General features: G+C 45.4%; 1 protein-coding gene across 2 annotated transcripts in view; it reads right to left on the bottom strand.

Annotated features, from left to right (window-relative positions):
• col12a1b (collagen, type XII, alpha 1b) overlaps positions 1 to 23521 on the bottom strand; it is a 181546-nt gene that overhangs the window by 21950 nt on the left and 136075 nt on the right. For both annotated transcript variants that reach the window (XM_072362915.1, XM_072362916.1), the window contains 12 exons: positions 21752 to 21904; positions 19148 to 19222; positions 17820 to 17959; positions 16882 to 17005; positions 16656 to 16799; positions 16326 to 16490; positions 16195 to 16233; positions 15965 to 16103; positions 12754 to 12896; positions 12048 to 12157; positions 2533 to 2691; positions 1619 to 1696 (listed from right to left, as the gene is read on the bottom strand). In XM_072362915.1, coding sequence (XP_072219016.1) covers positions 1619 to 1696; positions 2533 to 2691; positions 12048 to 12157; positions 12754 to 12896; positions 15965 to 16103; positions 16195 to 16233; positions 16326 to 16490; positions 16656 to 16799; positions 16882 to 17005; positions 17820 to 17959; positions 19148 to 19222; positions 21752 to 21904 — 1469 coding nt within the window. The remainder of the gene's footprint in view (positions 1 to 1618; positions 1697 to 2532; positions 2692 to 12047; positions 12158 to 12753; positions 12897 to 15964; positions 16104 to 16194; positions 16234 to 16325; positions 16491 to 16655; positions 16800 to 16881; positions 17006 to 17819; positions 17960 to 19147; positions 19223 to 21751; positions 21905 to 23521) is intronic.

Genomic DNA, 23521 nt, shown 5'->3' with positions numbered 1-23521 from the left:
TGAAACACAAATACTGTGCAGAGCGGCCAAATGTGGAAAAGCTGCCAGTGTTTACTCTCCTGAAGCAGAAACAGCTGATCCGGCAGGTAAAATGTGTTTTTAGGGGAAAAAAACCTCAAGTGAGCCATTTCTGTGGAGATATTTGTGAGTATACTGGTAAGAGAGATGCTTTTAGTGTAATCTGTGACAACATCGACTCATTTAAAGCAGACACGGCTCAGCAATGCAGACTGAGTTAAAGGTTGTGGGATTCACTGTGATCCTCACGTTCCCAAAACTGGCAAAGGATGGCCAAAGGTTTAAAAACCAACACCCAGATCACTGTAGATCCTTAAAGCGTTGCTTCGTAAAGGATTTAAATAACTTTTCAAACATATTTTTTAAAAAAGTCACAGCAGAACTGAAGCTCAAAGAGGAACCAGGTTCCTCCGGCTCCTTCACCAATCAACCAATCAGAGGCAGTTATCTAATTATAACTCTTCTAACAATTATCTAATTAGCAGTTTGACTTCTGCAGATGCTGAGGAAAAGATCTCCTCTTTATTAAAGAATAGTGCCACAACAGAATTGATCTTTCCTTTTAAAATGCTGAACCTTGATCATAAAGTGACATAATATCTCTCTAATATGATATGAGATAAACTATCTGCAACAACGTGATAAGACTGCATCAAACAAAGTGTTTTAGGCCCTTTTTGAGGGATATCCATTGAACTTTTGTAGTTTCGGTGCAGCTGATCCACATCACAGCTCAGTGTCAGTGAGGTCAGGGTCTAATTGCAGTGTTGTCGTCTGTTTCTAAGTCTTTAAGAATTCCGCCTTCAAATTTTCCTTAATCCCACAAAGTTTTCCTATGAGGTCAGAGAAAAGACGACAGGAGGTAGTTTTCTCTCACTTTTTGATCAGAACCTCACATCACGATCAATCACTTCAACGTCTACAGCTGCCAGTGTTACGGGGGGGGGGGGGGCAGCCAATCCGCCCTCAGTTTAGGTTTAACTCTGAATAAGACCTAAGGTGCATCTGGCTCACTCTCACGCTGCGTATCACACTGACCCGGTTTGTTTTCCTCTGTGATTCCAGCCGGTTCAGGTCCTGATTACACATCTAAGACTTTGATCTGTTGCTGAGACCAGAAACTGAGGACAGACGCTGACAGACGAGGGTCTCCGCACAAGCCACTCATCTGGATTTGACTGTTTTCATTACGTTTAATCAGAACTGCGTCTCTAAGTGGGTTTTAACGCCGTTTGATGACTTTTCAACGGTTCAAATATCAGAGAAAGACCAGATGGCGTTATATTTGGGATCAACATCCTCAGGATGCAGCGCACGTGTAAAAACAAGTAAACAGCTGAAGAAAATGTGCACGTACGCATCAGCAGATGTGAGATTATTTGGCTTGTGTGGACCTGTGCATCCGAGCGTGAAAATCCACAAACTCACGGCTCTGGTTTCCCAGCATTTAGATTTTTCTTTGTTTTTCTTCCTGTTTTTGTTTAGGGATGAGTTTAAAATGTCAGAAGCTCTTCATCTTCAGGCTGAAACACACTTTCAGGGCCGAGGAGAGGAACTCCTGACCGTCACTCTCAGACAGAGGTGTGGAAGGCTGTCTTACCATGGAAGGCAGGTCGCAGCATCTGTCCCTGCTGGTCCAGGCCAGGCTGCAGACGATGTCGAACATCTGGATCTGGAACTGTGGAGGAGGGCACAGAAAACATGGAAGTGGTGTTGCGGTACATGCGTCTGTGGTAGGCCCCTCCCGGCTCCCAGAGCACAAACAGAAAGAATTCAGCACAGCCGAGTCCCATCAGCCCCGGGAGAGCATTAAAAGCACGCCGATGCCTCCACGTCTCCTCTAAGAAACCCTCATTTTGATGTCAGCTTCAATTTCCAACAGAGCCCCGTTATGTCAGACAGCTAAAGCTCTGCCCTAACTTACTGCTGATGTTATGAAGTGCTGTCAGCTGTGCTCAGCTTAAGGAGAGTTGAACAAAAGAAGGTCTCTATGATCTAATTATTGTTGGCAAATTAAATAAAACTGTGCCAAACAAGCGGTCTCTGGGATCCAGTTTAAAAAGCAAGTCTTCAGCTTAACAGGAATAAGTGATCAGGAGGAGCTAATGATGAATTCTAACCTTAGAATCAGAGTTAGCCTGACGCCCTGTTGGGAAAACTGATAAAATCAGTCATATGTTCTGGTTCTGGGGCGACAAACGGCTGCTTTAAACACTACGGCATGTCACCACAAGTTCAATTTGAGCAGTTTTCTTATAGAAAGAGAAGATGGAACTATGACAGAACGACACTGAGGGGGAGGTCAGGTTATATAAAGCACCAAATATGTCACACAGCTTGATTTTCTGCATCATTTATCCAAAGACTGAGTCTTTGACATCTATTGGAGGAATGAATGAACCTTCAACAGATCTAAACTCTAACTGTGGCACGCTTACAGTTCATTAGTAGCTTCTTAAAATCTGTCAGTCCATCATATCTGCCCTCCTCTTCATGCTAATACAGAAGACTTACAGTTGCCGACTGTCCCTTGGAGCCAATACCCTTGGAGATCTTGCCCAGAACCTGGTAGCCATCGCTGGACGTGTTCCCAGCCGCCTTTATCTCCTTCTCATCCACCTCTTGGCAGTCAACGTTGAGTTTGACGCTGGTGGATGAAACCAGGATGTGGAGCTTCACAGAGAAAGAGAAAAAGAGATTTTATTAGTACATTCTTTGTTCTACGACCAAATCCCGCGTCTGGTTTCCATCTTCCCAGCCTGCGAGTTATTAGTTGCTGTGAAGTCAGTGTGTGGAAGCCGAGCCGACGGCTCCATCGTCTGTTTATTGGAACGCTGCTGCAACGTAAAACAGCTCCCAGAGAGGAGGAAAAGCAGCACTTCCTCCTCGTTCATTGAGAAAGAAGCGGAGCTCCTTCAGAACAACAAATCTGCAGCACAGAACACGGACGCTGGGATTAAAGATGGATCGTTTTCACCTCAAACCGCTTCGGCGCATATTTGAGACATCTGCGATAACTTTCCCCTCCACCTATCCTTTGGCAATATGGTTATTTCAAAAGATGCCAAAGACACTGGAAGCCAAAACTCTTTTATGAGCCTTGTTTATTTTCTCATTGCATTGCCTCACATCCAGACCGCCATCTGGCACTTTCAGGCAGGTGCAACAGTCTATTCGTGGGGTTTCTCAGCCGTTCAGATCATTAAAACCCGTTTGTACCGTAACCTGGCGAGTGCATCGCATTCAGGGGTGGAAAACAGGAGGAAAACAGGGCACCGGCCTGCAGGATCCTGCTAAAAACTGTCCTCTGAAACGAGATAAAGAGCAGTGTTTTCCCTCCAATAAAACGGCAGCGTTTCCTGTCTCAAAACAGAAACTCAGGCCATACTTTTTTAGTTCTGCATGTCTTCTTTGTGGTATTTTTACCCGTTAACACAAGGCAGCTACGTCAGTTCTCCTGTTTCCAGGCTAAATGAGTTAAATGCCGTGTTGTTTCCCATCTTTACGGACCGTAATGTCAGAGAAAACGCTACAAAACTGCAAAGATAGCCGCCGTTATGTCCCTTTAGCTGCTTCACACCAGCCAAACAGGAAGGATGCGACTCCACTTTCAAAGGGAATCTGTAGTAACATCGAACCTTTGATGACTTCTGCTTCAGAACATCTACCAACAGTGTGTTATTCAGCCAACCCTGAGCCAGATCTGACTCTGTGGGGGTGAATCCTCTCCTCTGACTCCGTTCCTTCGTATGGAAATTCCTTTATGTTTTCACCTCAAACCGCTTCTGCGCATATTTGAGACATCTGCGATAACTTTCCCCTCCACCTATCCTTTGGCAATATGGTTATTTCAAAAGATGCCAAAGACACAGGAAGCCAAAACTCTTTTATGAGCCTTGTTTATTTTCTCATTGCATTGGCATTGCCTCACATCCAGACCGCCATCTGGCACTTTCAGGCAGGTGCAACAGTCTATTCGTGGGGTTTCTCAGCCGTTCAGATCATTAAAACCCGTTTGTACCGTAACCTGGCGAGTGCATCGCATTCAGGGGTGGAAAACAGGAGGAAAACCTGCAGGATCCTGCTAAAAACTGTCCTCTGAAACGAGATAAAGAGCAGTGTTTTCCCTCCAATAAAACGGCAGCGTTTCCCGTCTCAAAACAGAAACTCAGGCCATACTTTTTTAGTTCTGCATGTCTTCTTTGTGGTATTTTTACCCGTTAACACAAGGCAGCTACGTCAGTTCTCCTGTTTCCAGGCTAAATGAGTTAAATGCCGTGTTGTTTCCCATCTTTACGGACCGTAATGTCAGAGAAAACGCTACAAAACTGCAAAGATAGCCGCCTTTATGTCCCTTTAGCTGCTTTACACCAGCCAAACAAAAAGGATGCGACTCCACTTTCAAAGGGAATCTGTAGTAACATCGAACCTTTGATGACTTCTGCTTCAGAACATCTACCAACAGTGTGTTATTCAGCCAACCCTGAGCCAGATCTGACTCTGTGGGGGTGAATCCTCTCCTCTGACTCCGTTCCTTCGTATGGAAATTCCTTTATGTTTTCACCTCAAACCGCTTCGGCGCATATTTGAGACATCTGCGATAACTTTCCCCTCCACCTATCCTTTGGCAATATGGTTATTTCAAAAGATGCCAAAGTCACTGGAAGCCAAAACTCTTTTATGAGCCTTGTTTATTTTCTCATTGCATTGGCATTGCCTCACATCCAGACCGCCATCTGGCACTTTCAGGCAGGTGCAACAGTCTATTCGTGGGGTTTCTCAGCCGTTCAGATCATTAAAACCCGTTTGTACCGTAACCTGGCGAGTGCATCGCATTCAGGGGTGGAAAACAGGAGGAAAACAGGGCACCGGCCTGCAGGATCCTGCTAAAAACTGTCCTCTGAAACGAGATAAAGAGCAGTGTTTTCCCTCCAATAAAACGGCAGCGTTTCCTGTCTCAAAACAGAAACTCAGGCCATACTTTTTTAGTTCTGCATGTCTTCTTTGTGGTATTTTTACCCGTTAACACAAGGCAGCTACGTCAGTTCTCCTGTTTCCAGGCTAAATGAGTTAAATGCCGTGTTGTTTCCCATCTTTACGGACCGTAATGTCAGAGAAAACGCTACAAAACTGCAAAGATAGCCGCCATTATGTCCCTTTTGCTGCTTTACACCAGCCAAACAGAAAGGATGCGACTCCACTTTCAAAGGGAATCTGTAGTAACATCGAACCTTTGATGACTTCTGCTTCAGAACATCTACCAACAGTGTGTTATTCAGCCAACCCTGAGCCAGATCTGACTCTGTGGGGGTGAATCCTCTCCTCTGACAGCGTTCCTTCCTTCCTCCTCGACCCCTCAGCCTCAGATTGGGCCTGAATCTCTGAACTCCCTCTCTCCATCTCCTCAGTGGACATTTGGGGCAGCACTGGTTTGCATTCCTGCTGCAGACATCTCTACATGTCGTCATTTTGTGCTGCCTCCACACAAACTTTTGCTCTAAGCCGGCCCACTGAGGATCCGGCCTAAGTCCAGCTTTCAGGAGGAAAACTTGGCCTCTTCTGAGACCTGCAGCTGGCTGCTTGTGGTGGTTCAGCATCAGCAGAAACACAGACGCATGTTTAACAGACCACAGAGACACCGAGACGTCCAAGAAAGACAGCAGGGGGGGCGCCGCGCTGTGTTTCCCTTCACACCTCAGATCTGACGCTCGGCAGCTGTCACCAGGTCAGCAGGTACTGTTTAAGACTCAGCAGGTCGCTCTCAACACTTATCCGAGGACCCTGGAGATCAAAAGCAAATAATAACACTGATAGGATCGCAGTGGAGCTGCCAGATTCTAAATGTGATTAGCAGTGTTTCTCTGAGACTTTCTGTTCTCCTCAGGCTGTAAAACCCTGAGATTTACAGGAACCTGACACCATGTTCCTGTAAAACACCGACTGATGTGTTAATCTGGTGGAGATCTCTCCTGTTGTGTGCTAATGATGCCAGGGGGATACAAACGGGTCTGCCTCGATATAAAGGCTGAGCTTTCTTCCACTGAGCTCCAACCTGACGACAGCTTGAGTTTTAGTGGTTTCTCAGGTCCTCTAAGAACGCCCTTTGACCTTTCATACCACAGCGAGGGTGCACAGTTGGAGCCGCAGGCTGTTGCAGGAACTGGGATGAAACGGAGGTCGCTGCTGATGGAAGGTTTGATCTGACAGGGTCAGGAGGACACGCCTCACATCTATCTGCTGTCAGCCGAGCTGAACTCAGGGCACTGAAGCTCCTCGGTTTGAGCTGAGGTTCAGAGCAGCTGGTGGGGTACAGTAAAACCAGGACATACGGTTTGTTCTGGAGCAAATCACATCAGCGGCGGCTTGTTCCAACGCTAACGGGGAAGGTGATGTGGTGCCATCCAGCATCCCAGCTGGAGCTGCTGTTTAAATGTGCTCAAACAGCCTAAAATCTGCAGAAAGTCTCAGGCTGAATCAGAACAAGTGTGTTCAAAAAACAGGGAAATTCTGCCGTCTCTGTGATCTAAAATCAGAGAAATTCTGAGATGAGAGGAAAAATATCCCAAAATATAAACTGAAACTGAGCAAAACGTCACTCAAACAGTCTAAATATGCGTTTTATCTTCTTATCTCCAGCCTCTCTCTGGCTTTGCCCCAAATAAAGGCGAAGATATTCCGATCTAAAAGGCTTCATTTGATTTAGCAAGAACATTTCTTCTTTGATCAACCACCTCCAGGACTGTTAGACTTCCACTTACTTAATTTTTTGTTGTTTCATGCTCTGAGGCATGCTGTCTGCTCCCGGCAGACAGGCTAATCCAAACGTCTGCTGAAGTTTGGAGTAGCAGATCATAAACCCAGATCCTCACTCACTCTATTCCTTGTTTGGTCCCATCGGAGCAGCGAGATGCTCTGAAAGCCTTCAGGCATCCATGAAAGAAATGCTGGGCTGATCCCTGCTGTTAAACTAATCTGAGGGAGGATTCAGGGCTACAGCCACTGCTACCCCCTGCTAAATGTGGTCAACAGCTGTAACAGCTGCCGGCTTTCTAATTCAGATTATTGACAAGGATCTTAAAACTTCTTCCGTTTCATAGTTATTGTCTCAGGAGCTGGAAGAGGGCCTTCGAGCAAGAAACTGAAACTCTGAGAGGGTTCACGGTAAAAGAAAAAGGAGGAATTTCAAGTTTTCCCCCAGAAAATCCCAAAGAAATGGATCAAATCTGAAGCACCAATCATACACGGAGCTTTGTGAGCGGGTGAATCTGCATTTAACAGGAAATGAGGATGTTTTTTATCATTGCTGCCAGGGAAGTCGAAGCCCGGGTTCGTGTAGAAAACCTCATTTTTTTACACAGTTTCTTTAAAGGACCGGGACGCACTTTCACAGGTTTTTACACAATTTCTTTAAAGGACCGGGACACGCTTTCACGGGTTTTTACACAGTTTCTTTCAAGGACCGGGACACGCTTTCACAGGTTTTTACAGTTTCTTTAAAGGACCGGGACACGCTTTCACGGGTTTGTACACAGTTTCTTTAAAGGACCGGGACACGCTTTCACTGATTTTTACACAGTTTCTTTGAAGGACCGGGACACGCTTTCACGGGTTTTTACACAGTGTCTTTCAAGGACCGGGACACGCTTTCACGGGTTTGTACACAGTTTCTTTAAAGGACCGGGACACGCTTTCACAGGTTTTTACACAGTTTCTTTAAAGGACCGGGACACGCTTTCATGGGTTTTAACACAGTTTCTTTAAAGGACCAGGACACGCTTTCGCGGGTTTTTACACAGTTTCTTTAAAGGACCGGGACACGCTTTCACGGGTTTTTACACAGTTTCTTTCAAGGACCGGGACACGCTTTCACAGGTTTTTACAGTTTCTTTCAAGGACCGGGACACGCTTTCACGGGTTTTTACACAGTTTCTTTAAAGGACCGGGACACGCTTTCACAGGTTTTTACACAGTTTCTTTCAAGGACCGGGACACGCTTTCACGGGTTTTTACATATTTTCTTTAAAAGGACCGGGACACGCTTTCGCGGGTTTTTACACACTTTCTTTCAAGGACCGGGACGCGCTTTCACGGGTTTTTACACACTTTCTTTAAAGGACCGGGACACGCTTTCACGGGTTTTTACACAGTTTCTTTAAAGGACCGGGACACGCTTTCACGGGTTTTTACACACTTTCTTTAAATGACCGGGACACGCTTTCACAGGTTTTTACACAGTTTCTTTAAAGGACCGGGACGCGCTTTCACTGGTTTTTACACACTTTCTTTAAAGGACCGGGACACGCTTTCACGGGTTTTTACACAGTTTCTTTCAAGGACCGGGACACGCTTTCACGGGTTTTTACACAGTTTCTTTAAAGGACCGGGACACGCTTTCACGGGATTTTACACAGTTTCTTTCAAGGACCGGGACACGCTTTCACAGGTTTTTACACACTTTCTTTCAAGGACCGGGACACGCTTTCACGGGTTTGTACAGTTTCTTTAAAGGACCGGGACACGCTTTCACGGGTTTTTACACAGTTTCTTTCAAGGACCGGGACACGCTTTCGCGGGTTTTTACACAGTTTCTTTCAAGGACCGGGACACGCTTTGACAGGTTTTTACAGTTTCTTTAAAGGACCGGGACACGCTTTCACGGGTTTTTACACAGTTTCTTTAAAGGACCGGGACACGCTTTCACGGGTTTTTACAGTTTCTTTAAAGGACCGGGACACGCTTTCACGGGTTTTTACAGTTTCTTTAAAGGACGGGGACACACTTTCACGGGTTTTTACACAGTTTCTTTAAAGGACCGGGACACGCTTTCACGGGTTTGTACAGTTTCTTTCAAGGACCGGGACACGCTTTCACGGGTTTTTACACAGTTTCTTTCAAGGACCGGGACACGCTTTCACGGGTTTTAACACAGTTTCTTTAAAGGACCGGGACGCGCTTTCACTGGTTTTTACAGTTTCTTTAAAGGACCGGGATCCATATTGGCCCAGTTACTGAAATCTCCAGAGAGACATATTTAAACTCTGTCCGACTATAAAACCAACGCCCTGATCCAACCAAATGTGCATCTCTGTAGTTTTTCTTCTTCATCCCCTTCCACACAGTCACAGAGACCAAGACCAGAATGTGTGGCCTGCAGCCTGAGAAACATCCCAGCAACTTCAGACATCTTCATATGCTGGGGCTCCAGCGGGGAAGAATCCAAAACACTCTGATTACGGACACTTATTTACATTGTTTCTGCAGTTTTTTAAGTCAGTATCTGTGGATGAGGGCAGCCATCTGTCAGCAGCCACTGGCAGATGGTTGGATAGAAGTTAACTTTTTCCTCTTTCTTGGAAATTAATGCATTTACTCTGGATTTCTAACCTGAGACCCATATTTAATGCCTGAAACGATAGCATCAGGCAGCAGGTGATCTGCTGCTGAGAACAGATGCATGCTGGGAGCAAACGGACGGAGAGGGAGCTGCAGGCAGAGGTGGATGAAGAGACGCCCTCCTCCATGCTGGCACTGCTCAGCTCCTCTGATGTAATTGTTTAATAGCAAAAGCAGTGACCCAATATTTTCCAGACCCAGCTGGGACTGCAGTCTTTAAAGCTCTCGGAGCAGCTCATTCGGGGGTTTGTGAAACTTGGTGACATTCTTGTCCACGCTGCTTACGAAAGACCAGGTATGACCGAGGTGCATTTCATCAGAGTGAAACTCATCCTTAAAGATCAGAGACTCTTTACAGTTTCATCTCTGACAAATTCTGGCTAAAAAGGAGTAAAACGGCAAAACAAACTTCCAATATCTGCAGATCTCAGGAACTCATCCAACTTTAATAACGACCACAAAGTTATATGCAACCGTTTCTATGAGAGTCAATATTTAAGACTAAAACTTTCCCAACTACTGATCCACTTATCTGTGATTTAATTGGTGGAATATGGGGAAAAAAGAGGAAAAACCCTGTTTTTAGAGTGAATCTTTAGCGTTCTCCTTGTGAGGCTTTGGATCGCTGGATGTTCCCACCATTCCAAACACAACACCACATCTCCTGTGCAGCTCGTTTAATTTCTCGTGTTAAAATGGCTTTTAATGAAAAACGTAATTCTAATGAACTTATAAACAGTCTGAGAATGTCTAAAACCGCTGAAAGGAATTTATTAAATGGTCTAAAGGGGCAAATACATATTTGTTATAGTATTGAGTAACCAATCCCTGCGTCTGGGCTGAGGTTTAACTGATGACTTTAAATCATTCCCAGAAATCCCACAATGCCTTGTTAAAAGTGTTTTTTTTTAACGCTCCCCATCACCAGGGCAGGAAAGTCGAGCATTGGAGCGGGATTGAGAGGCTCAAAGTCCCTGATCAACTGGAATCAGTCTCATAAAGCAACAGGAAGACAAACGAATGCGGCGGCGTAGCTCTGACTCATCAAACCGAACACCTTCGGTCTGCCTGTACCGATCACCGCGCCGTCAGGCCGGCGCCTGACACCTTTTGAGCCGGCAGACGACCATCTGCTCGGCCTGCAACTCTTCAGGTTTGCCGTTTCGTGCGAGGTGCTCTGCCTCTAATGTACAGCACATTTGGAATCTCAGGAATCTGCAGGATCTGTTTGACCTCCAAACGTCCAGCGAGAACAAAGCGGAGCGCTTCGACTGATGTCCCGCCATGGATCAGAAACGTTACAAATTTCAACCATTAGGACATTTCTGGTGGCCAGCTTTGTTCTCTTTGACTCAGATTTAAAATGGCCATACATGCAGAGCTTTTGTGCGTGTTTCGGGTTTTTACACAGTTTCTTTAAAGGACCGGGACGCGCTTTCACGGGTTTTAACACAGTTTCTTTCAAGGACCGGGACACGCTTTCACGGGTTTTAACACAGTTTCTTTAAAGGACCGGGACACGCTTTCATGGGTTTTAACACAGTTTCTTTAAAGGACCGGGACACACTTTCACGGGTTTTTACACAGTTTCTTTAAGGGACCGGGACACACTTTCACGGGTTTTTACACAGTTTCTTTAAAGGACCGGGACGCGCTTTCACGGGTTTTAACACAGTTTCTTTCAAGGACCGGGACACGCTTTCACGGGTTTTAACACAGTTTCTTTAAAGGACCGGGACACGCTTTCATGGGTTTTAACACAGTTTCTTTAAAGGACCGGGACACGCTTTCACGGGTTCTTACACAGTTTCTTTAATGGACCGGGACACGCTTTCACGGGTTTTTACACAGTTTCTTTAAAGGACCGGGACACGCTTTCACTGGTTTCTACACACTTTCTTCAAAGGACCGGGACACGCTTTCACGGGTTTTAACACAGTTTCTTTAAAGGACCGGGACACGCTTTCATGGGTTTTAACACAGTTTCTTTAAAGGACCGGGACGCGCTTTCACTGGTTTCTACACACTTTCTTCAAAGGACGGGGACGCGCTTTCACAGGTTTTTACACAGTTTCTTCAAAGGACCGGGACACGCTTTCACAGGTTTTTACAGTTTCTTTAAAGGACCGGGACACGCTTTCACTGGTTTCTACACACTTTCTTCAAAGGACCGGGACACGCTTTCACTGGTTTCTACACACTTTCTTCAAAGGACCGGGACACGCTTTCACTGGTTTCTACACACTTTCTTCAAAGGACCGGGACACGCTTTCACTGGTTTCTACACACTTTCTTCAAAGGACCGGGACACGCTTTCACTGGTTTCTACACACTTTCTTCAAAGGACGGGGACGCGCTTTCACAGGTTTTTACACAGTTTCTTCAAAGGACCGGGACACGCTTTCACAGGTTTTTACAGTTTCTTTAAAGGACCGGGACGCGCTTTCACGGGTTTTAACTGATGTCCCGCCATGGATCAGAAATGTTACAAATGTCAACCATTAGGACATTTCTGGTGGCCAGCTTTGTTCTCTTTGACTCAGATTTAAAATGCAGAGCTTTTGTGCGTGATTGATGACCCTCGGGTACGTTTTCCTTTTTGCTTTCATCTCGCAGAGACGAATGAGGTGCGTTACCTTGTGGAAGCTTCCGTGGAAGATCCTCTTCACCTGGCTGCTGTCGAACGTGACTCTCTGGATCTCGCCACGCTCGTCTTTGTTGTAGAAGGACACCGTCTGGCTGGAGGCTGAGCAGAGACGGGACAGGCAGGTTTGATTTCCAACCCAAAGTCAGGGAAAGTCTTTGGCTAAAACCCAATAACTCCGAGGTGGAAAAGCAGTTGAGTTTATCTGTCTTAAACAAGCGTTTCACATGAGATGAATGCATGAATGAATAAAAGCGCTGCTTTAATTGCAGAAAACCTTGTGGCTTGTTAAAGGAAACACTTGTGGAAGCAATCATGTGAGTCATATTTCCCTCCTGCTGCTTGTAGAGATTAAACTTTAAAGAGTGTGTATTCTTTCTTTTATTCTTTATTTTTTGGGGAATCTGGCATCTTCTTTTCTTCTTGACTGTTGAGCAGAAAGCCCAGAAAACAGCTTCAAACAGCTTTTCTTTTGTCCAACTCCTCATTTTCTCCTCTCTGTTGAGGATTCCAGCCTCAATATTACCTTTTAACTGATGACTTCGAGTATTTGTTTCAGCTGACAGACAAACTGAAGGAGGCAGATCAGTCATCAGCCGCAGGGAACAGTCTTTACATCCAGCTCAGCTTTGACACAGCTGCCATTTGCCCTGTTTTCACAACACATCCATCAGGTGATAAGATTAGAGGATATTTACTGTCTATGGTGATGCCGGTCTCAGGCTTGTGGTCATTGGTCGACACCTGCCAGATGTCAAAGGCCTCTGTGGGCGTGTCGGGCAGCAGCCGGAACATCAGGATAATCGTGTAGGCGTGAGGAAGCCCGTCAGGGTGGATTTCTCTGTTCAGACGGCAAGAAAACAGAGACGCCGTGTTAGATTTAATGAAAACATCACCTTTTATACGTATTCAGACCCAATGACATCATGTCAGAGGGTCCAGATCAGGAGGGTTTGAGATAAAGGAGAAAGGGAAGGATTTCAAGGAGGTGACAAAAAAAAAAGATGCAGATTTAAATTAGCACAGAGCAATAATAAAATAATAAGTGCGACAATAAATGGAACCAAAGCAAATGCTTCCATGTGGGGTAGAAATAGAAAATGATCTCAATCATTTGGTCTGTTCTGAAAGGTTTATAAGTTGTGCTTAATGGCTTTGTTATAGACGCTTATAGATGGAAATAAGACATTCCATAACCTTCCCTTAAATCTGGAGTTAATTTATCACAAAGTCAGACCCTCTGGTGAGATGTTCTGGAAATGTGATGCTGCTGTTGGGTTAAACGCCTACTTTGAGGTGGTGTTTGCTCTCTGTGGCCTGATGCTGTGTGAATCAGCTTCAGACTGAACTTTAACACTTTAACACCTTTGTGCTCTGTTGTGACCTGCAGCTGAGCCCGACCTCACAGAACGTCATAAATCCACTGACCCAGTTTGTGAAAGAATGAGCCTGCAAGCAGCTGCACGGGACGCTTCTAGTTACAGACGAGAACGACTTTAGGGTGAATGACAATCTGTCGCAGGAAGCATTCAGCTGGGCCTGAGCTTAAAGGAGAGTCCTGCGAGTTTTCAAACTGGTCCTATTCCTGAGTTAGCAGCACCATACCTTCAAATACCTTCAAATACCTTCAAATAAGACCAATATTAAGTGAGAACGCCGTTTCTAACACATGCTACATCACTGCAAGGTAAATGATGCAATTAAACTGACAGCCTGCGCATGAAAGCCGGGGTAGCCGCGCTCAGAAGGGTTTTTACCCTTTAAAGGACCGGGAAAAGCTTTCATGGGTTTTTACAGTTTCTTTAAAGGACCGGGACATGCTTTCACGGGTTTTTACACAGTTTCTTTAAAGGACCGGGACACGTTTTCACAGGTTTTTACACAGTTTCTTTAAAGGACCGGGACGCGCTTTCACGGGTTTTTACACAGTTTCTTTAAAGGACCGGGACACGCTTTCACGGGTTTTAACAGTTTCTTTAAAGGACCGGGACACGCTTTCACGGGTTTTAACACAGTTTCTTTAAAGGACCGGGACACGCTTTCATGGGTTTTAACACAGTTTCTTTAAAGGACCGGGACACACTTTCACGGGTTTGTACACAGTTTCTTTAAAGGACCGGGACACGCTTTCACGGGTTTTAACACAGTTTCTTTAAAGGACCGGGACACGCTTTCACGGGTTTTAACACAGTTTCTTTAAAGGACCGGGACACGCTTTCACGGGTTTTAACACAGTTTCTTTAAAGGACCGGGACACGCTTTCACGGGTTTTTACACAGTTTCTTTAAAGGACCGGGACGCGTTTTCACGGGTTTTTACACAGTTTCTTTAAAGGACCGGGACACGCTTTCACGGGTTTTTACACAGTTTCTTTAAAGGACCGGGACGCGCTTTCACGGGTTTTTACACAGTTTCTTTAAAGGACCGGGACGCGCTTTCACGGGTTTTTACACAGTTTCCATAAAGGACCGGGACACGCTTTCATGGGTTTTTACACAGTTTCTTTAAAGGACCGGGACACGCTTTCATGGGTTTTTACACAGTTTCTTTAAAGGACCGGGACGCGCTTTCACGGGTTTTTACACAGTTTCTTTAAAGGACCGGGACGCGCTTTCACAGGTTTTTACACAGTTTCCATAAAGGACCGGGACACGCTTTCACGGGTTTTTACACAGTTTCTTTAAAGGACCGGGACAAGCTTTCACGCGTTTTTACACAGTTTCTTTAAAGGACCGGGACGCGCTTTCATGGGTTTTTACACAGTTTCTTTAAAGGACCGGGACGCACTTTCACAGGTTTTTACACAGTTTCTTTAAAGGACCGGGACGCGCTTTCACGGGTTTTTACACAGTTTCTTTAAAGGACCGGGACGCGCTTTCACGGGTTTTTAAACAGTTTCTTTAAAGGACCGGGACGCACTTTCACAGGTTTTTACACAGTTTCTTTAAAGGACCGGGACGCGCTTTCACGGGTTTTTACACAGTTTCTTTAAAGGACCGGGACACGCTTTCACGGGTTTCTACACACTTTCTTTAAAGGACCGGGACGCGTTTTCACGGGTTTTTACAGTTTCTTTGAAGGACCGGGACACGCTTTCACGGGTTTTTACAGTTTTTTTGAAGGACCGGGACACGCTTTCACGGGTTTTTACACACTTTCTTTAAAGGACCGGGACACGCTTTCACGGGTTTTTACACACTTTCTTTAAAGGACCGGGACACGCTTTCACGGGTTTTTACACACTTTCTTTAAAGGACCGGGACGCACTTTCACAGGTTTTTACACAGTTTCTTTAAAGGACCGGGACACGCTTTCACGGGTTTCTACACACTTTCTTTAAAGGACCGGGACACGCTTTCACAGGTTTTTACACAGTTTCTTTCAAGTACCGGGACACGCTTTCACAGGTTTTTAAAGTTTCTTTAAAGGATTGGGACACGCTTTCACTGGTTTTTACAGTTTCTTTAAAGGACCGGGGCACGCTTTCACCTCGTAGACCAACTTGTTGACCACGACGGCCTCTGCCAATCAATGAGGGAAAGATCTGGTAGCAGAAGAGCTTTAAAGGACCGGGAAGAAATACAGAAATGCTGCTTCAGACTCAGTGGATGTAACTCTATTAGTTGACGTTCAGCCTCCTCTGGTTGTGGCGTTCCTCGTCTGTATACTCAGGATGGGGCACTGGGGTTTGAAGGTCCATTTGATTTATTTTCTAATAAGTCGTGTTTCATCTTTAAAGAAGAACCAAATATGTCACCAACAGGAAAAGAGTAAAAATCTCCGGATGTTCTTATTAGCCTGAGTCAGCATGGTGTGGATGTCTGTCAGTTTCCTTCAGAGAAGCAGACTTTGACCAACAAACATCACAAAGATAAAAGCTAAACTCAGACTCGATCCTGCCAAAATCACCTGGTGGGTTGAGTCAGGAGGGCGTTCTTGTGAAGTCTGTAGGCGGTGTAGCTGTTGAAGGAGCCGGGCTCCATGGAGACGCCTTGGATGGAACTGTAGGTCTTTTCAGTCAGGTTGAAGGCCTCCAGCATCCTGAAACCTGAAATAACAAATGGTTTTTAATGAGACGTCACATTCAGGATGAGGAGATTTCTGTCTTTTATCGTTTAAATGTAACCGTTCGTATTTACCAGGGGATGTAAATCCATTGAGGAAAATCAAAGGACATGCTGTGGATGAAAAAGAAGATTTATAAACCGAATAAGACCTGAAACTATAATCTCTGGGTATTCGTGTTCCACACGACAAAGTTCGGACTAACATGAAGATGCAGTTTCACAGATGAAGGTTATCAAGTTTTCTTTGATGGTGTCGAAAGCGTCAAAGTCGTCCACCACAAAGACGTGTCGGTCGCTGGGTTTGCTGCCAATCTGCTGCAACTCGATGAAATCCACGTCAGCAACACCGATGGCAAAAACGCTGTAACCTGAGGACGACAAATCCAGTCAGAGTGAAAACCAGCGGACAAGAGCTTCACATCGGGTCCAGACAAGCCGCTCTAACAGAAATCACCCAGCCTGAGTGTCACGGGACGTGTTGATGGCTGAAAACCGGCTGCAGGTCAGTAAAGATGCTGTTGCTGGACCGTTACCTGCATGCTGCAGCTTGGCGGCGTTCTTCTTCACCTCGTCCTGAGAGCGTCCGTCGGTGATCGCCACAACCACCTTGGGGACGTTTCTCCTCATCCCATTTTCAAAGGAAAAGGCCTTCTCGTACGTGTGTTTCAGAGCCTCTCCTGTTCAGCAGAGGGAAACCGTGAGAAACCTGCAGCTGGCTGACAGTCTGGCTGTCTTCATCACATCAGTGTGGGGTCAAACCTGTCTTGGTGTTTCCTCCTCTGTATCGGATGTGATACAGCGCAGCCATGGCAACACCCTTGTCCTGGTACGCATTGAGCTTGAACTCCGTCTTTGCCCCATCGCTGTACTGCACGAATGACACCTGAGAGAGAAAATCACACAGATGTATGAGCCGGAAGGCTTCATCCGACCTCAGCCCTAACTCCAAAGCTCCAGATTCAAATCAAAAGAAAAAATGACATAAATGCTGCGTTTTCTGTGCATTAGATGATGTTCAAATATTTCCGGGACTGGACAGTTTAGTGGTATGATTGCCACCTTTCATGTGGGAGATCTGGGTTCAAATCCCCTGCATGAAAGGTATTACCTCCAGTAGGAGTCCTTAGGCAAGACCCCCTTACCCTACCTGCCTATCTGTAAGTTTCTTTGGATAAAAGCTTCTGCTAAATGCATAAACAGAAACATGCCCTATATAGTTTAGGGACTGGATAGTGTAGTGGTATTATTGCCACCTTCCTGTGGGAGACCTGGGTCCAAATCCCCTGCATGAAAGGTATTACCTCCAGTAGGAGTCCTTAGGCAAGACCCCCTTACTCTACCTGCCTACCTGTAAGTTTCTTTGGATAAAAGCTTCTGCTAAATGCATAAACATAAACATGCCCTATATAGTTTAGGGACTGGATAGTGTAGTGGTATTATTGCCACCTTCCTGTGGGAGATCTGGGTTCAAATCCCCTACATGAAAGGTATTACCTCCAGTAGGGGTCCTTAGGCAAGACCCCCTTACCCTACCTGCCTATCTGTAAGTTTCTTTGGATAAAAGCTAAATGCATAAACATTTCAGCAGGGGGCAGTGGACCAAATTCTGGCCTCCAGGAAGAATAACAGTAGCTGAAATGCCATTTTCTTGCCTTCTTTTACTCTGAAATGTACTGCAGACAGATTTCTGCACACACCTGCATTCCTGAGGGTCCGACGACATCAAAGGCTCCGATCATGCCGGAAACGAAGTGCACGACCTTGGTGAAGCTCTCCTCGCCGATGCTCCACGAGCCGTCGATGAGGAACACCACATCTGCTTTGGCACCTTTGCAAACTGAGGCGAGAACACAAGCCAGAGAGCAGCTTTGAAGCTCGCCGCATCGTTATAACCTCCAAGCTGCATCGCATGAAGCCAGCAACAAACAAAACGACTGTTGTTTCGGTTCCATGTATAGCAATTATGGGTTTGACTGATTAAAAAAGAAGAACATTTGGTCTCCAGAAGGGTTGAGCTCTTCTTCTCAGATGGAGACAGATTCGACAAAGAGCTTCAGCATGCCGTCTGTTCCTCTTAGCCAGAGGGTTTTTATCAAGTTTCACACAAAACAACAGCCTAAGCTGCTGGTTAACTGGGATCTTCTGCCTCATGCACCCTTCGGGCGGGACTACATGTGTCAGGTATTAATTCCTTATTGGCACGAAAGGAAAAGCTGCATCGAGGGGTTCCCAATCAGAGCTGAGCTGGAATGAAAGGATCCAGAACGATCTTTCTGGAAGCACCAATTGCTTTCCTGTCATTTATTCTGGTTTATTTTAGATTTATTGTGAATATATCCAGTGTGACTCGTGCAGATTGAGAGACTGACAGCTCGTAGCTTTGTTAAAGTCTAACTGGAATCTCATTTTATCTCAGAACCAACGAGGAGCAGGAAGTGGATGTTTGGCAGCTCAAAACAAACTAGTTAGCCGTAGCGTTGGAGCCAAGGCAGTCAGCCGGTGTGTCCAGCGATGGAAAATCAATGGAAACGAGCCTGATGCAGATGTTCTTTTTAAAAAAGATGCTCCAAAGCCACTTTACAGCTGGGTGGGATCGCAGTTTGTGGGCCGAAAGAAGCCAGTCGGCGATGGTCATTTATCTAATTTAGGATTCTTTATTTACTTCCTGTTTGCAGTTCAGACACAGTCACCTGGTCTCCCAGCCTGTGCTGTTTAAACAGACCGAACAGCATGCTGGGAAGTATTCAGACAGTCTGAGCCGTGAGTTGCTGCCATTTCACTCTCTGAGACACAAACAACTGCGATATGTAAATAAATCCAGATATTATCCCTTGAAAGGAGGCTCTGGGTCCTGGGCATCGTGTCCAAAAGTGGAAGCCGCTGCTCATGTTTGGGTTTCTGAGGCCTGATTGCTGCAGCCTGTCGGGTCACTTGAGGAAACAACGCAGACCTCATGTGGCCATGGACTGATTTACAGGGAAAACACGAGATTTCACACCTGGCTGCTGCCCGGTTCTGGACTTACCTGCCCAAGCAGGGGGGATGGTGGGTGGAGGCGTTGGGGTGGGTGGAATCGTTGGAACCGGAGTTGGCTTCACCACTGTGAGAAAACAAAATCAGACACAAGCCATCAGCATATTTGTAATAAATACAGAACAACTGTAAACGCAGTGAGGTCATTGTTTGGGATCCGTCCTGTCAGATGATGTCATTTAGTGTTCGACTCGCTTCACGTCTCACATACCACTTTAGTCTGATTGGGTGCGCTGGAGTGATGCTTTTTTTTGTTTGTTTTGTTCATCAAACCCAGAGCTAAACAGCCTGAATGTTTCTAATGCCTAAGAAGCAGTCAGCAGAGTGTTTCTAATGCCTAAGAAGCAGTCAGCAGTGTTTCTAATGCCTAAGAAGCAGTCAGCAGTGTTTCTAATGCCTAAGAAGCAGTCAGCAGTGTTTCTAATGCCTAAGAAGCAGTCAGCAGAATGTTTCTAATGCCTAAGAAGCAGTCAGCAGAGTGTTTCTAATGCCTAAGAAGCAGTCAGCAGCGTGTTTCTAATGCCTAAGAAGCAGTCAGCAGAGTGTTTCTAATGCCTAAGAAGCAGTCAGCAGTGTTTCTAATGCCTAAGAAGCAGTCAGCAGTGTTTCTAATGCCTAAGAAGCAGTCAGCAGTGTTTCTAATGCCTAAGAAGCAGTCAGCAGTGTTTCTAATGCCTAAGAAGCAGTCAGCAGTGTTTCTAATGCCTAAGAAGCAGTCAGCAGTGTTTCTAATGCCTAAGAAGCAGTCAGCAGAGTGTTTCTAATGCCTAAGAAGCAGAGTGTTTCTAATGCCTAAGAAGCAGTCAGCAGTGTTTCTAATGCCTAAGAAGCAGTCAGCAGAGTGTTTCTAATGCCTAAGAAGCAGTCAGCAGTGTTTCTGATGCCTAAGAAGCAGTCAGCAGTGTTTCTAATGCCTAAGAAGCAGTCGGCAGTGTTTCTAATGCCTAAGAAGCAGTCAGCAGAGTGTTTCTGATGCCTAAGAAGCAGTCAGCAGAGTGTTTCTGATGCCTAAGAAGCAGTCAGCAGTGTTTCTAATGCCTAAGAAGCAGTCAGCAGAGTGTTTCTAATGCCTAAGAAGCAGTCAGCAGAGTGTTTCTAATGCCTAAGAAGCAGTCAGCAGAGTGTTTCTAATGCCTAAGAAGCAGTCAGCAGAGTGTTTCTAATGCCTAAGAAGCAGTCAGCAGTGTTTCTAATGCCTAAGAAGCAGTCAGCAGAGTGTTTCTAATGCCTAAGAAGCAGTCAGCAGAGTGTTTCTAATGCCTAAGAAGCAGTCAGCAGAGTGTTTCTAATGCCTAAGAAGCAGTCAGCAGTGTTTCTAATGCCTAAGAAGCAGTCAGCAGAGTGTTTCTAATGCCTAAGAAGCAGTCAGCAGTGTTTCTAATGCCTAAGAAGCAGTCAGCAGAGTGTTTCTGATGCCTAAGAAGCAGTCAGCAGAGTGTTTCTAATGCCTAAGAAGCAGTCAGCAGTGTTTCTAATGCCTAAGAAGCAGTCAGCAGTGTTTCTAATGCCTAAGAAGCAGTCAGCAGAGTGTTTCTAATGCCTAAGAAGCAGTCAGCAGAGTGTTTCTAATGCCTAAGAAGCAGTCAGCAGAGTGTTTCTAATGCCTAAGAAGCAGTCAGCAGTGTTTCTAATGCCTAAGAAGCAGTCAGCAGAGTGTTTCTAATGCCTAAGAAGCAGTCAGCAGTGTTTCTAATGCCTAAGAAGCAGTCAGCAGAGTGTTTCTAATGCCTAAGAAGCAGTCAGCAGTGTTTCTAATGCCTAAGAAGCAGTCAGCAGTGTTTCTAATGCCTAAGAAGCAGTCAGCAGAGTGTTTCTGATGCCTAAGAAGCAGTCAGCAGAGTGTTTCTAATGCCTAAGAAGCAGTCAGCAGAGTGTTTCTGATGCCTAAGAAGCAGTCAGCTGAGTGTTTCTAATGCCTAAGAAGCAGTCAGCAGAGTGTTTCTAATGCCTAAGAAGCAGTCAGCAGAGTGTTTCTAATGCCTAAGAAGCAGTCAGCAGTGTTTCTAATGCCTAAGAAGCAGTCAGCAGAGTGTTTCTAATGCCTAAGAAGCAGTCAGCAGAGTGTTTCTAATGCCTAAGAAGCAGTCAGCAGAGTGTTTCTAATGCCTAAGAAGCAGTCAGCAGTGTTTCTAATGCCTAAGAAGCAGTCAGCAGTGTTTCTAATGCCTAAGAAGCAGTCAGCAGTGTTTCTAATGCCTAAGAAGCAGTCAGCAGAGTGTTTCTAATGCCTAAGAAGCAGTCAGCAGTGTTTCTAATGCCTAAGAAGCAGTCAGCAGTGTTTCTGATGCCTAAGAAGCAGTCAGCAGAGTGTTTCTAATGCCTAAGAAGCAGTCAGCAGTGTTTCTAATGCCTAAGAAGCAGTCAGCAGTGTTTCTAATGCCTAAGAAGCAGTCAGCAGAGTGTTTCTAATGCCTAAGAAGCAGTCAGCAGAGTGTTTCTAATGCCTAAGAAGCAGTCAGCAGAGTGTTTCTAATGCCTAAGAAGCAGTCAGCAGAGACCTCGTCACGCTCAAATCTCGGACAACGTTGGATAGCCTGCAGGACATTTGCCCCAACTTAGTAAATCTGGTCCTGCTCAGTCAGCCGGAAACACTCACAGGTCCTTGCATCGGCGCTGACTCCCGGTCCTTCCAGGTTTGGGGTCTGAACAAAGACGGTGGCGGTGTAGAGGGCGTCCGGGGAGAGTCCTTCAAAGCAGTGCTGAGGCACACCAGCGGGAATGGTGATCTCACGCTGTCCTTTACTGGAGGCTGCGGAGGAATCGGAGGAGAAACGGTTTTTGATTTGCAACAAACAGAATTTATCGTTTAAACACCATTTTCAGAGGATGTTTGATGTCATCAGTGTCAGAGACGTTCTATTAGGGCGATGCTCCACTCTCACACGTTTAAGAGATATTATTGTCTGTTCTAGTTTTCCAGTTTAGTTTTTAAGAACGGACAAGATCAGGAATTTAAAATCAAAATCATTAAGATATTATGTGTCTCCTGCTGAAGTTTAACTCATTAAGACGGGATGCAACACATCAAAGTGTTTATATCCCTGTTAAACTTGACTTATATGATGTCATTTTTCTCTCTCAAGTGTTTGGAGACGGTTCTGAAACTATTCTCACATTACAGGGATTTTTAAGAAGGTTAAGAAGGTTAAAAAGGTGTCGTCATGCAGGGAAACGCTGCTTTGGTGTGTTTTAAAGGCGTTTCTGATGAAGAACACATGATGATTACAGTTGCTTGCACCCTCTCCATCATCTCCATGATGCACAAACAAAAGAAAAAGACTCCAGTGAAGTGTTTACGTCCCAGCATGGCTGAGCAGTGATATCCTGATAATGAGCTTTTCTGTTTACACCGAACCATCCAGTGAGCACAAACAAACAAAGCCTGTTTACTGCAGAGACAGCTGCTTTTCCCTGTCAGACTGAAGGTGTTCAGCTCTGCTGATGGCCCAGGTGCATCCTTCTGTTCATGTTTATCTTTATCTTTATGCATTTAGGAGACGCTTTTATCCAAAGGGTAAAGGTCTTGCCTAAGGACCCCTACTGGAGATAATACCTTTCATGCAGGGGATTTGAACCCAGGTCTCCCACATGGAAGGTGGCAATCACACCACTACACTATCCAGTCCTTCTGTGAAGATGCACAGATTTTACGACTGGAAACAGCTTCTGATCCGCGTTTCCGTGGCGTTTAACATCTCTTCTCTGATTGCATTTCCACTGGAGGACCAACAGTTGACTGATTTGTTGACTGCTGCGTTTCTCCTCCAGCAGAGACCTCCTGGTCAAACGGTCAACTGATTATTCTCAGGTTTTTGATTTGCAACAAACAGAATTTATCGGTTAAACACCATTTTCAGAGGATGTTTGATGTCATCAGTGTCAGAGATGTTCTATTAGTGCGATGCTCCACTCTCACACGTTTAAGAGATATTATTGTCTGTTCTAGTTTTCCAGTTTAGTTTTTAAGAACTGCTGCAGATCACTTCCTGATCAGTGGCAATCATACCTCTACACTATCCAGTCCTTCTGTGAAGATGCACAGATTTTACGACTGGAAACAGCTTCTGATCCGCGTTTCCGTGGCGTTTAACATCTCTTCTCTGATTGCATTTCCACTGGAGTTGACTGATTTGTTGACTGCTGCGTTTCTCCTCCAGCAGAGACCTCCTCTGCTAGTTGTTAACCCAGCATCTGTCTCACACTAACACAACCGGATTTGTTCCGGCAGCTCGTCATTGCGGTCGAAATGGCTGATGACGTACATATTTAGATATTGATGCTCCATCTTTGGTCCGTGTTGCTTTTTAACAGCTAACCCGTGTCCACGTGCAAACATGAACCAGATGCAACTCAAAGACCTTGAAGT

Source organism: Leuresthes tenuis, unplaced genomic scaffold (assembly GCF_036924035.1).
Source record: "Leuresthes tenuis unplaced genomic scaffold, fLeuTen1.0.hap1 SCAF_13, whole genome shotgun sequence".
NCBI lineage: Eukaryota > Metazoa > Chordata > Actinopteri > Atheriniformes > Atherinopsidae > Leuresthes > Leuresthes tenuis.
Note: the sequence above shows the minus strand (reverse complement) of the source record. Positions and strands in the feature narration are given on the sequence as shown.